The sequence below is a fragment of the Manacus candei genome, unplaced genomic scaffold, assembly GCF_025592945.1.
Source record: "Manacus candei isolate 608988 ecotype Guabito, Panama unplaced genomic scaffold, ASM2559294v1 h1tg000014l, whole genome shotgun sequence".
NCBI classification, from domain to species: Eukaryota; Metazoa; Chordata; class Aves; order Passeriformes; family Pipridae; genus Manacus; species Manacus candei.
Window position 1 is genome coordinate 43,779,985 of NW_026138062.1, and position 14,380 is coordinate 43,794,364.

Genomic DNA, 14,380 nt, shown 5'->3' on the forward strand with positions numbered 1-14,380 from the left:
TGGCATGATACACCTCAGCTGTAAAGTCACCTGAGGCTCACCTCATTAGGCAGTCTTTGTTGATGGCTTCCATCTCATTCTCACTGCTGGTGTTAGTCTAGCTTTGAATTATTAATTGCTGGGGGGCTTGATTCTAGGCACTGTTGTACCACCGTTAAATCAGGAATTATAAGCCATTCCAGTACAATAAAACCAGAACAGTGAGACTGGGGGGGTCAGGCACTTTCTGTAGCATCTCTGATCACAGCAGAGATTTATTAGCCTTTTGACTGGGTTAGCTAAAGTCATTGTTTAAGTCTACCCATTGGAAAAGCAAGAAAGCTGTACCTGTGCTTATTCATTTTTGTGTTCATTTGGCATTTGTGTTTTGCTGCTGCAGTTTGCATTCCTCTCTGCGTGGCTCAGAGAACGCACCATCTGACACACTCCCATTCTTACACTCCTAAATTTCCCATAGATAAGGGAGTAAGACATGGAAGAAAATGCATTAAATACCCAACTTTCATGTGAGGCCCTTTTAAATGATTCTGTTCAGTTACTGTCATTTCAGGCCTCTCAGAGTAAGTTTTGGGTGGTGAATTGGACAGCAATGCTCTGGCAGCTCTTATGCCACCGACTATTTCAAAATTACATCTTGATGAAACATGTTGGCAATTGCGTGCACATGACCTCGGTTTTTCCTTCAGCAAAAGCTGGTGGCAGCCTGAACCATTGTTCTTTGTATTTAAAACAAGTCTTTCAACTGGGAGCCAAAAAAATGCTTTTCAGTAGAACTTTGAAAAATCATCAAAGTCCAGCAGCTTACAAAAATTTTCCATTGCCTGGCTATTCACAAAGTAGAATAGAAATTGTCTGTATGTTTTGGGCAGTCCATAGCTCCTGAACATTGTGCCTTGTCCTGTCAAATGAACTTAATGATTAATAATTCTTTTTTTTTTTTTTTTTTTTTTTCATTTTTATTGGTACTTTCAGGCATTTATAGCCTTGGACCCTTCTGATTATTCCTTTTTATGACAATATACATACATGCCCAACCCCTGTTTATAAGGTGTATAATTTCTCAGTCTTTATTATTTTTGCTGTCCATCATTCTTTAAAAAGTTTTTTTACCATGATAATATCAGGAACATATCTCTTTCAGAAACCTCTCATCAGCTCAGTCAAGCTTCTACCTTTTAATACAACTAAGGTATTCAAACCAGTGGTGTGGCTCCAACCATTCTGTGGCAGCAAAGGGCTCATTTAAATTGGGGATTGTCAGATGAGCAACTTATGCTGTTTGACTGGAGAAGAGAAGGGTGACCTTTCTGGTAGGTAGATGTTAAAAAAATGACACTTTGATCCATACTGTCTTAAGCACATTTGTGGCATAATATACTCTGAGCAGGCAATAACAATAACAAGTAGGCTGTTAAGCTACAGGTACTTTGCAGTTTTCAGTGCTTTTTACAGGGACTTTATTATATGGCGTTGCACAAAAACCAGGCTGAAATTAACTCTTATTGTTTCATTAGCCAAAATTAGTAGCTTGGCCAGATCTTAAAAAGCTTTAGAAAAAAAAAATCTTATTCATTTTTTGATAATTTCTTTCACTCACTCTGTATCATCACACAGACCTTGAGAGGTCTGTGAGATACCTTGAGAGGTATCCTCTGGACTCAGACATATACAGTTCTTTGAAGACATGGAGCATACTGTTATCTTGTGTGTTTAAATGGCTAACTGGTTAATTTATTTCTCTTGCACTTCTGAAAGACAATATTTTACTGTCTTTTTGCTTCTACAGATCTTGCCTGGCTTAAAGTTGAGCTTCGTTTTCAGAGGTTCCTGAATTTCTTCACTAGTTCTTTTACAACTCCCAGATGCATCTCCCCTTAAGTTGAGGATGCATACATATTTAGTTTGTTCAGATGTCCTTCCGTCATCTTTTTATTCAGTCCTTGTTCCTCCAGCTGAGTCTAGTAATTTTCCTGAATTTTCCTGTAAAAGGTTCTTTGATGTCCTCATCTTCATTACTCATTTTACTGCAAGCTGAGCCAAACTGGTATTTAAAATCTTGGTATTTTGTGTAAGTGTGATGTAGTGTATTTTGTCTTAATGGAAATATCGCATCGAAAAAGAATTTACATTTTAGCCATGGTCTTGAATATTAATGAGGCTTCTTTTACTCACAAACTGGAGCAGTTTGACAGCCTGGTATTATTTTTATCCAGATTTTCCCAGGAAGTTGGCAACAGTATATGCTAGAAAGCAGTTCTTCAGTATCTCATTCACTAAAATTGGTGGTTCATCAACAGTGTCTGTAATTTCTGTTTCGCTTGCACAGCAATAGAATTCAGTATGAATTGCAAATAAAAGGAATCTCAACATTTTGCATTTTTTCAGCACATGGAGTTGAATTAGCTCTGCTCAGTTATATAACTCTTCCTATGTTGTAGAAAAATGTAAAGAATTTAAGCCCTTACCTAAGACAGATCACAAGTTGTCTAAAGTTAAAGTTTTTTTGTCCTGTTCCAATGTAGTTAAACAAGGAGCCAAAACATCAATACCCAAAGAGATGCTTTTGAATAGAGGATTTAAAAATTATAAAATGTTAATGTAAAGATCAGGCTCTGCCCCAGGTGAAGTCTATAGGTCTGGTAAAAGGGGCAGTATGGGTGTCTTTAAAATATATACTTTGTCTATTTATGTTCCCCTCATGGACTGACATGGCTTAGAGTGTAAGAAAGAAAGAGGTCGAACTTCTCATTTCCAGAGTCCCAAGGGCTACTTCCACAGCCAAGAATAACCAGAGCATAGATAAACTCTTCATGCCAGGAGCTGTAACATGGCTAAAGGCCCTTATTAGTCTTCTCTACAATCTAGAGAATTTCTCTTGGCTGATTCCAATTTCAAGGGAATAATTTCACTTATTAGCCCTCTGTACACTACAGAATTTTAATATCTTACTTATTTTACAGAGCTGCAACAGGGTCTCTGCTGCACACAATTTGACTGCGCAAAACCAGCCTGTATATTTTAGAATATGTTTAGAGTTTATTTTGTAATATAGTCAAGTTACAACGTACTTAAATCCATAGGATAATGATGATCTTATTGAAAACATGGTACTAAAAATAAATGCTATTGGCAATGTGCCTAAATACATTAAGCAGCTAGTTGCAGATTTTAGTTTTAAGAAACTCATGGGTCATTACTTGGTTTTCTTTTCTTAATTGTGTGACTGGCTTAAGTGTGTCTGCTTTGCTGTATCCTGGCATGTTTTTTTAGAATATTTTCAGAATATCTTTGCAGCTCTTCAAGGTGCAAATTTAAACGTTCTTCAAACTCTCTTGCATGTTTATCTTCCTCTTGAAGGAACTTTTCTGTTGTTGCAAGGAAGGACATCTCATGGGAAGACTGAGCAAGGAATAGAAAATCATGGTTAGTAAAAGCCAGCAAGTACTACAACATGTTTTCTTTATCAAATTCTAGATGTGAAAAACATCTTGACCTATAGCAGCTAGTAACGCTATAACGCTTTATACCTCAGCAAGAATTCATGAAATCGGGCATAAATTTTTAAAGGCATCCATGTGCCTAAATGACATCAAGTGAACATGATGTTTGATTATCTCTGATATTCACAGCATTAGAATGTAGATTTAGGATTAAAAATTTAGATATTCCATTAGACAGAATTGTGCTGCTGCAGAACCTCTAAATTCTTTGGATCAGCTACAGGTTATGTTAGTTATTTGTATAATGTAGATCAATGCAGAGGACAATAACCTTTTTTGGAAATACAAAATATAATTAGTGTTGGATACTGCTGCTTGCCTCCTGGAATTTTAGCTCTGCTTCTGTGATGTGATGCTTTCTGAGGAAAGGAAGAAAACTTATCCTCATTTCAGTACTATTAACTCCAAACCCTGACATTCTGGAGAATGTACTAAATTTTATTCGCTGTAAGTAATTCAGCTGAAAAATCTTCTTTCCATTTAATGAGCATTTAGTAGCCTTAGACATAAACCATACCAAAAATCAGCCTTAAAATGGTTGTCCTGGGATGCGGAGTTGTATGAAGCAAAGGACATTGAGTGAGTCTTTGCTGGAACAAGTTCTAAATTTTTAAGCAACAATTTTTGTTAATTCTTTTGCTAATACTTAAGATGCATTCATTGGAATGTCTTTATCAAAAGAAATATGAAATAGTTTTTCTTTGCCTAAAGATACTATGCTTGTTTAAATTCATTCAATGCTTATTTGTATAGATAAATACAGTTTTATGACATGAATTTTTAATATTTGACTAAGAAGAAAACTTAGTATAGTAGCTGTAATATTAAAAGAAAGATTATTTTCTATCTTTATATGGTCATATATTGAGAAAAATAATTGGCATTTTTAATTTTAATTAAACCATATCTTAATATTAGTTACTGATTGAGTTATTAGCTGGAATTTTGGGTTTTGCTTTTTCTAGAATTTAGAAAGGAGAGTTAACGTCTCAGCACATCAAATAAGAATTCAACTATTCAAATGTTCTGTGCTAAAGGCCAATTTTATTACACCTGTAAGCTTTTACTCTAGGCTCCATTGTATCAAAGTGGAATATTGTGTATTTCCACAGCAACTAGAGACAGATTTGGGTTTTGTTTTCAATTTCGTTGAAAACTACCCTTTAGCAGCTTGTAAGTCCAAAAGATGCTAGGTAGAGAAATGCTTTAAAGCACCATTCTATTCAAACTCTTTGCAGGAGACTTTGAGATGAAATTTAGAGATTTCCTATAGGAAACCCCTTTTCTTTTTGAAGTACAGCAAGTAAGCGATAGCTGGAAATGAATTTCTGAATTTAATACCATCCTTCTAGAATGAGACAGGCTTGATGTATAGGGCTCCTAAATTCACAGATAAAGCAGAATCTTCCTTTTCTCAGTCCCTCCAAATTAGTGTTTTACAAGGATGGGGGAGAAAAATTTGCCATGTACGAGTAAGAAACTCAAAGGTATTGGATCACTGTGTGCCACAACAGCCCTCTATCAATCCGTGCACTAACAGGAATAAGAAAGAACGGCAGTCTTCTAAAGTTTAAGAAACTGGAGGGACATCACCTGTCTTCTGGTTTTCTTTATAAACCCATGCATGATTTCCCATCCATAAATTACCAGTGTTTTCACATGAAGAGTTTTTTCTGAGATTCTGAATGCCATGGCCATATGCACATGTATTCCTTCATGAGGATCACAAATACATCCCCTTTCGATGTTAGGACTCACTGATAGAGTTGACAGTACTATTTTAAATTATTTGAGGAAGGCTTTTGTATTATGAAGAAGACATTAGATTTAGAGGCTTTACTTAAAGAATCACCATGTGTTTTGCTTACTGAATTCCAGCTCTGAAATCACTGATTCAATACTGAGCAAATACTTGCAGTGAGAAGCATGAGAAACTGGGAAAAATCTCAATTTGAAATATGAATTTAATAGGTGTCATCACCTAGAGAAAAAAAGTCATGTCGGACTTTTCCATATGGACAGCAGATTTACACAGGTGCTAATCTTTGGAAACACAGCATCAAGTTACAAGAGATCCTTAGAGATTCATTATAACAATGCTTACAGTTACTGACTTGTCATTTGAAACAGATTGGCCTCATGATCAAGCTACCTTCCTAAACTGCTTCCTTTGCTTCAACTGGTATTTACTTTGATGTGTTTCTTCTTGAAATACACTGTAAACTCCAAATGAGACATTTCTGAATTCCCTCACAGTTGAGAAAAGAATGTTTATCACTTAGAATAAGCAGGTCATGGCTCCCCACTGAGGGTCAGACATCACAGACTATGATTTTAGATGGATCCCTAATGCACTGTTTTTCATGCACTTTGAGAGAAGGTTTTATCTAAACAGGTCTAAAAGGCAACATTCCTTGTTAGCAACTACGCTTTGCTTTCCAAGCCTCTGGTCTGTTCTTTCATTACGTTCTTTATTGTCTTTATTTTTGGCATCTGAGGAAGAAAAACCATAAAGAAGCTGCTTTAATCCATGTCTCAGATGAGATTCATGGTCCCTAGTTTTGAATTTCTTTTCCTCAGATATCGTTTCTTTTATGTTTTTTGGTTTCCTAACAGGATCTGGATAGAATGGGTTCATTGTAAGCTTTCCATCTAACTTGTTTGGGTAATTAGGCAACAAGGACTCTACTTTTTCATTTTCCACGCTGCAGCTGATCTCATATTTCTTTGGTGTATACCAGTAATGAGAACCACCTTTTTTCCTCATTATTTTCTGGAAATGAAGAAGTGCACCTGATAGAGATGCATATTTCTACATATGAAATATGTCTTCTCTTTAAATAAGAACTACCCAAAGTGGTTATGCATTAACTCTGAATTGCTAGGGAGAAGCCCTTCAGGAAGGGATGTTCTCTCTCAAAAACTGCCTAATTAATTTGCCTAGAGTTAATCTCTCATTTGCCCCATGAATTGTCCCAGCATTCTTGGATGCACCTTCAGCAGGGCAGCAAGAAAGTTTTAACACTTGGGATATTTTAGCATTTAGTGTTCAAATCATGAATGGTCAAACCCCAGTGTTTTGGGAGTAATTTCCTCTAACCCTACACTGCAATACATCTTAAACAGCAGGTACAGATGTCTGTCTTAAACATGCTTCTGCTCATATATGAAAATCAAATTTGAGATGGTTAGGAAATTGCTGAGTGACATAGGAAGACTTTTAGAGGGCCTAAGTACCTAATCAGCTAGGTAAAAATAATACCTAAGAGTGAGAGGCATGGACTACAGCATGCCTCATGGTAGGATCACAACTGTCAAAATAATTCCTAATAATGTCCAGTGGTAGAATTTCCACAACTTTCCATTGCAATCTATTTATTAAGCAAGTTCCCATAATAATGCTAGAAAGTTTCCTAATGCCTAATTTAAATTTTCATTGCTCCAGCTCAAGTCTTTCTTTTATTTCCAAGCCTTGAAAGCAAGAGAAAACATCTGTCCAGCATCTGAAAAGAAGCATGAGAAGGTATTTGTGACTAAAAGATGAGGCAATCATTTTCTGAAATTGTTCATTTCAGAAAGAGAGCACAGCCCAAAGTGCTGTTCAGAGAAAAAGTATTTCCCTAGATTTGGAAAGCCCTGAAACAAGAATTTTTGGGATTATTTCCAGTGACTCCCAGCTGAGCTTCCTAGTTTATTCTAAGGCAAGAATTACTCTACACATGTAACCTCTAAGTAAGTATGTGAAAGGGCAGAGGTTCCAGTGGAACATTTACTAATCTTTGTCTGAAGACTCTCTACCAGGAGGAGAGATGTAAGTCTTTGTCTAAAGCCCAAGAGACTGTTTTTTCTCTTCCCTCAATACCGCAAGAGTAATTTTGGTGCGTATCAGGACATCACCTGGAAATCTGATGTTTTCAATTTGTGCTACAAATATTCTTCAGAAAAATAGTGCCTTATAACATTTTCAGAAGTTTTGAATATACTAGAGATTTCACTCGGGTCCTGTCCCTGTGTCCTTTTCCCCACAAGTCCAGAAAACTTGTCAAAGAACTCTGGTTTACAACATACTGTATCTTTTTTCCCCTCTTTCTCCTTGATGCAACAGCTTTCCATTTGAACACAGAACTCTAGAGTAACATACTGTTGAATGATTTCAGCACTAAAGCTGTGGTATCCAATGTCAGCCTGAATGATGATTTTATTTCAGTGGTCTGAACCTGTACTTGCTTCAGTGCCACTGATTTAGACTTAGTCTCTGTACAGGAAATATCCCTTGCTTAATAGTTTTGTTATGTACTTTGCCCACACACCAACTGGAAAGTGTTTTCCCTATAACCTAGTCAATTGTCTTAGCATTGACCCTGTCCTGAGTGCCAGCTGGGAAATAGTTGCACTGCAAAAGTGTGTCAGAATGGACATTTTTCCCAGGCTGGATGAAAACAGAAGCTTAGGGGTCTCAAGTCTCTGAAACTTCTGACAGAAAAGAAGTGGTGTTTAGCAGACTCTTCTGAAAAAGTCCAAACAACTCTTTTCATGATTGGCACTTTAAAGAGGAAAACTCTCAAGGCATGAGAAATCAAAATCCATTTACTTAAAATTCCTGTGAAAAATAAGAATATAAAACTGGAAGTGTGGTCAAACACCCAGGACTACGTGGTTTTCACTGTTCTCAGGCTAGTGGGACACAGATGATGGGACCACAGTCAGTGAAGGGCTGCACTGCAATCCCTGCTTCCTAGGCAGGCCATTATTATGATGCTTCCTATCAACAGTGAGATTCCAGAATGTGGAAATAGTCTTCCAGCAGCCATGTCTCTGATAGGAAAGGATGTGTGTTTGCTTCCAAAGTGGACAGCAGAACTGGGATACAACAACAACAGACTGCTTGAAGATGACTGGTGGTGTCATGATGCCTCTTCGCTCCTACTTTCAGGTGACAAGTGGCAAGAAAATTGCCTGTAAGTTCCCCCTAGTAAATGCTGACATCTTCCCTCTTCTACAAGTTCAGCCACAGTCCTGCAGCTGAGGATCTCCTGATTACAAAGATCCATGTATCACAGCTGGGCAGAAGGATGTTGACAGTTCATTCCTTACCTTGTTAGTTCCAATACTTAATGATGGTAGAGTTCCGTGGTTTGAGGTCAGGAAAATAAGTGCTAAGTTTTCAAGTGCAAAAAAATAGTGGCCTGTAGTGGAGGCCTAAGGAAGAACAGCAGATACTAAAGAAGAGGATAAAACTCAAATTTAAAGAGAGATCTAAAGCCAAAGAATTACAGAAAGTTTTTTTTAAGTTGTCCTAGGCAAAGTGTAATTTGTGCCACTTGTCATGGAGATTGACCATTTCCAGCCTATGAAGACTAAAAGAATGAATGCTGTGCTATTTCTCTTTCATTTTAAGAAAAATAAGGATTACAGCAGTTATAATTTCTGTTCCTTTTCAGATAAAATAGCTAACATATAGAAAATAGTTGCTGTGATTCCTCTGATTTCATCCATCAATCAGATGCTGTAGAAACTTGACTTGTCTAACAGCACTTTAAAAGCAGTAACTTTGCAGGTATTATGGAAATACACTTAGAGCAGAGTGCTCTTACACAGGCAATATGATGCAAAGTGCCCCAATATAGAAGCCAATAAGCTAAAATTTAGAAATCTTTCTCACAGTCACATAATGGCAGGTAGTTATCACCATCCTTATTAGAACAGAGGTATGGCTCAGTAGGGGATGTTTAATCTCCAGAAAAACTACATTTCTGTTAGGGTAAGATATTTCCATTTTTGCTGGGCTGGCACTGTATAAATAATAACAAGAGTGATCTAATTTTTGGCTCCTCCAAGGCTGCACTTGGTCCACAGATGGATTTTTGAGAATGTATGTGTTAAATAGTTACTTACTGATAATTTGATTTCTTCTGATAATTTCATTTCTTCTCCACTGTAAGCAGGGCTCAGTAAACTGCCTGTTCTGCCCATTTTAGGATATGGCCCACCAAAGCCCAAAGGATACCCCACTAGTGGTGATGGAGATTTATAAACTATTTTGTTTTCATGACCTCTGTGAAGTGGATGAGAAGATAAAATGCTATCCCTTTTTGACCCAGTGATATTGCCTTGGCCATATAAAGCAGGACTACGGTTTCTGTGGTGTCCACTGGCAGTAAGCATATCAGTCTGTTGACATTCCATTTCCCCTGCATCTTTATGTTGGAATGATCTAAAAGAAAAAAAAATCAAAGTATGAAAACCAGTTAAAACTATTAAGCTATCACAGCAAAGCCAGAGGCTTTTGTTTTCTTTGTTTACACAGTTTTGGTTATTTAGCTTTTCAAACTGCTTCATGCATGAAGTTGTGGGCATTACCAAGTTGTAGGAATTTATCAACTTTCAACCTAAGTTACCATAAATGCCAGGGTGTGCATTCTCTCTCTGCTTCATGGAGTATAAATTGAGGAACCTTGCCTTGGCTGGTATAACTGTGTCAGGACAAGAGCTAAAATACAAACTCACTTCAGGTATTGAAGATGCCAATACTCCTTAAGTGTTTGTTACCCATCCTTTGCTAAAGGTTATAATTTCTTTAGCTTTTCAATAGAACAAACTATGGAAGCACTCCTCAGCCATGTCCTAGCTTATAGTATGACAGGAACTACAGTGAATTTAGCCAAACAAATAGAGGAAATGAAATATGAAAGTGTGAGATGAGAGACAAAAACTCAGTGGTTGGATAATTAGTAAATTTTGATCTAATGTCACCTTCAACAACTAGCTAGAATTTAGAATAAATAAATAAAAAATATTACAGGAATATTTGATCCTGCATTTTTACTGCAATGCTAATTTTGCCACTAATTTAATGACAACACTTTGGAGATTAAAATAAAAAAATTAAATAGATTTTTTAAAATAAACTTTCTAAAAACTTGTACAAGAAAATGCTTTTGTAGCTATAAGTGAAATCTTCAAGCTTAAGACAGAGTTTTTAAGTATTTTATGATGTCCTGTACCTCTTGTATCCCACTTAGAATGATCAGAATGATCAGAATTGATGTATTATAGGATGTATATATATGTATTCATATGTATATATATGATGTATACATTTGTATTCATTTGCAGTTCTGTAAAGCAAAAATTATTACAGATAACAGCAACTTAGAAAAAAAACACCAGCTATTTTCTTCCCATTCAAAATATTTTCTTTCCTGATAGTTAACTGAACAATTCTGATACGGTATTGATCAAAGAAGAATTTTGAGTGTAGCTTGGTCAAATGTCTGCTGAATTGCACTAATTATCAATGGCATAATTACTTGTATTATATATCAAAACATGCAAAAAAATTTATTTCAGATATTATAAATTTCTGTTACAATATTTCTGACTGAGGTAAAAATTTCCATTGTACTGAGACCTGAGCTTATGATGAAATTTTAATCTTGGTAGGTAACCACTAAAAGATGATAGCTGTTTGATCAGATTCTATCATTGCAAATATCCTAAAACACTTCAGTAATTTGAAATGCAGCTATAAAAACATTTAAAGAGCACATTCTCTACCACTAAAATATAATTATTGTAAATATTCAAAAGTATGCAGTGCTGCATACTTTTTTTTCTTTTTAAATAAAAACAAGAACTTGCCAAGTGCAGAGAAAAGACTTTTCTGCAGAAGGATCACAACATCATTTTCTAATCTTAATTTAAATTATTTGGTGTTGGGAGAGGGTGGCTGTGCAGCCTTAATGGACCTGCTCATATATAAGTCCTTTGCTGGTTTTGCCTGGGGTAGAGTTAATTTTCTTCACAGTAGCTGGTATGGGGCTGTGTTTTGGATTTGTGCTGAAAACAGTGTTTTCATTACTGCTGAGCAGTGCTCACACAGAGTCAAGGCCTTTTCTGCTCCTTGCTCCACTCCACCAGCAGGGAGTCTGGGGGTGCACAAGGAGCTGGGAAGGGACTCAGCCGGGACAGCTGATCCCAGCTGACTACAGAGATATTCCAGACCATATGATGTCATGATCAGCAATAAAAAGCTGGGAGAAGGTTGGCTAGGCATCAGTTGGTGGGTGGTGAGCAGTGGCACCATGCATCACTTGTTTTGTATGTTCTGATTCTTATATCATTATTATTATTATTATTATTATTGTTATTTTCTCCTCCTTTTCTGTCCTATTAAACTGTATTTCGACACACAAATTTTACTTTATTTTATCCCAGTTCTTTCCCTGGTGGTGGGGGAGTGAGTGAGCGACTGTGAGGTGTTTACCTGCCCACCAGGTTAAACCTGGACAGCCCTGAAGCATGAAACTGAGTATTCAATAAATGGACTGTGTAGAACAACTCAGAGAACTAATGAAGAACATATTTTTTCTCTGATTATAAAAGAAGCAATGATTAAGATACTCTGAATGCTATGAGAAACCAAAATTAAAAGCACAAAGCTATATTAATTATATTACTATAATTTTGTTATTACTATAATAATAATAATAATAAACATTCTAACATAAAACTCTCTGAGACTATTCACCACATCTTCCAGTTTTCTAAATCACCTACAATGTTTACCTTTATGGAGGCAGAGTTTTCTCCTTTCCTTCACGTTCTCTTTACATAAACACACTCTATTCTTTGGGCACAGGAAAATACCTTTCTGCTTTTTTTTCCCCTCCCTATTTTAAAGTACATTCCAGATATTGTTTGGATGAAGGGCACAGTGAAAACCTGCCACAATTGAAGATAAATGGCATGAATAATAAAATCACAGATTTTTTTTTTCATCTTGTGTTCTGACCTTTTTGGAGGTAATTTTCTCTCTAAACTTATGTACATATGAAATCTGTATGATCCGTGTTCTTTTTTTCCCTTCAGAACTGCTTCTCTATGTGTTTAATAACAATTATTACTGCTGTCTTATAGCTTACTTCATTAAGACCAGAATTTTCAGACTTGAGTGCCTGCAGTTATGGTAGCTCGTAGAACAGATACTGCTCCCTTGCACCCCTCCCTCCCCCGTCCCAAAAATAAAGGACTGATTTTTTAAATGAACTCCACTTCCTACTGTAATCCACGCTGGGGCTGCTTGGTATTTTTGAAAATCATGACACTTACCCTGAGGTACTTTGATATGGATACTATGCCTTTACTTTGGACAGTGTTTACAGCTGGGGTTTAAATTTCTGTCAGTTCAGTGCAAAATAATATCTAAGACCAGAGATCTACTACACAAATGTACAAGTAGGCAAATATCTGCAAATTTTTAAAAAACTGTCCACTTGTTAAGAATAGCAATGCAAATACACTATAACTGCAGTTGAGTAATTCATGTTTTCAGTGGGATTACTTCATAGGGTATTTAACATGTACACATACTGCACAAAAATAATATCACTGTTGACATGGTGACATATAGGACAAGAAGCGAAAGAATTATGTCCTGACAAAGGGAATTTATATAAACAGGCATCATCTTTCCAGACTTGTATAAGAAATCAGCCTGGTCCCTATGCAGTCAATGACTTCAAAACAAATTCCTTGCACAGCCTGTGCTGGTTGACATAACTAGTCTTGAGAAAGGAAACAACAGATCTTTAATGACCAGAATGTCTTCAAGAATTTGTGTTGATGCTTCTACCTTGCAAGTCTAACTGCTAGCTACATTTTAAAAACAGATAAAAAGTATTTTCATGAAGAGATTGTTTTCACTGCTTCCACTTTATCTATTGCAATAACTGATACAGTGGTGAGTGTGACTAAGAGCGTGTGACCTCCAAAGGGTGGTGAAAACCTCCTTAGCACAGATACTCCACTGTCAACACACATCATTTAAGCAATCCCCAGCTACCTTAGCAGCCATTCAGTTCTCGCCTTTACCCTTCACTTTTGCCATATGATGAAAGTGCACTCTGGCTTGACCCATTATGCATTTTGTGCATATTTTTATGGTAAATAGGTAGCTTTTCATTTGGGAACTCACATGCATGTTTTAATTTTGGAAGAAACAAACTAAACACATCAGCTTCATCAGAGAAAGTCCTCTTCAACCATGCCAAAATATAAATCAACTGTATGTGGTCAAGGTCTAAATAAAGGATTGAAATCTTGAGGTTGGGGAAAGCTTATGTAAATGGCAATTAGAAGTAATGCAATTATCATATAAGAGAACAGTATTTAATTGAGGTGGTTACAGGTAGAATGTGGGCACAGTCCTTTTTTAGCAAAAAGATGCTATTCCTGCATATCTTACTTTGTAATGTTTAGAAATTCACTGTACACTGAAAGAAAGAAGAAATCGTATTGCTTTTTAAATTGCCAACATAATTTCCTGGAATTTCCTATGTTTTCTTTAGAGGTCTCGTTTCTAAGTCATCATGGTGCCCATACCCAGGATTCCAGTACTGATTGAGAGATATGACTGAAAAATACCCTAGAATATATATATATACCCCTCCCTTGCACAAACACCATGTTTTCTATTTTTTTACTATGTAAAAAAAGTTTTTGTGCCCTTTCTCCAGTGCCATAATTACCATGGAAACAGAACTGCAAATTAAACCAGAAATAACAGGGTTTATGCTCACAATAAAATAAACATACCCCAGATTTTAACTCAACCAACATCAATTCCCTGGTTTATCTGCATATATTTGATGATTGAAAATTTAATTTTAGTTTTCTGGGAAAATCTTGAGGTAGTCCCCTGTCTGGGAACTGAGAACTGATAGAATAGAGAGGGCCCAATCTTAAAAAGACTGGCTGGCTGATGTGCATATACAGTACATATGAAATTTGCAGATTTTTGGAAATCTGTGTATGTATTTATTTAGCTAGATAGCTTTTAATTTAGGAATTCAAATGTGTGGTTTAGATCCTGAAAACTA

The 14,380-nt window shown here is 36.3% G+C and overlaps 1 protein-coding gene across 4 annotated transcripts in view; it reads right to left on the reverse strand.

The window, feature by feature from the left end:
* Positions 1-3,057: 3,057 nt before the first annotated feature.
* DEUP1 (deuterosome assembly protein 1) overlaps positions 3,058-14,380 on the reverse strand; it is a 41,553-nt gene continuing 30,230 nt past the window's right edge. For 3 of the 4 annotated variants that reach the window (XM_051780535.1, XM_051780534.1, XM_051780536.1), the window contains 2 exons: positions 9,396-9,714; positions 3,058-3,399 (listed from right to left, as the gene is read on the reverse strand). In XM_051780535.1, the coding sequence (XP_051636495.1) occupies positions 3,229-3,399; positions 9,396-9,714 (490 nt within the window). In that variant the 3' untranslated portion in view covers positions 3,058-3,228. Of the gene's footprint in view, positions 3,400-9,395; positions 9,715-12,068; positions 12,225-14,380 lie in introns of those variants that run through there. The other variant, XR_007903360.1, reaches the window with a different exon arrangement.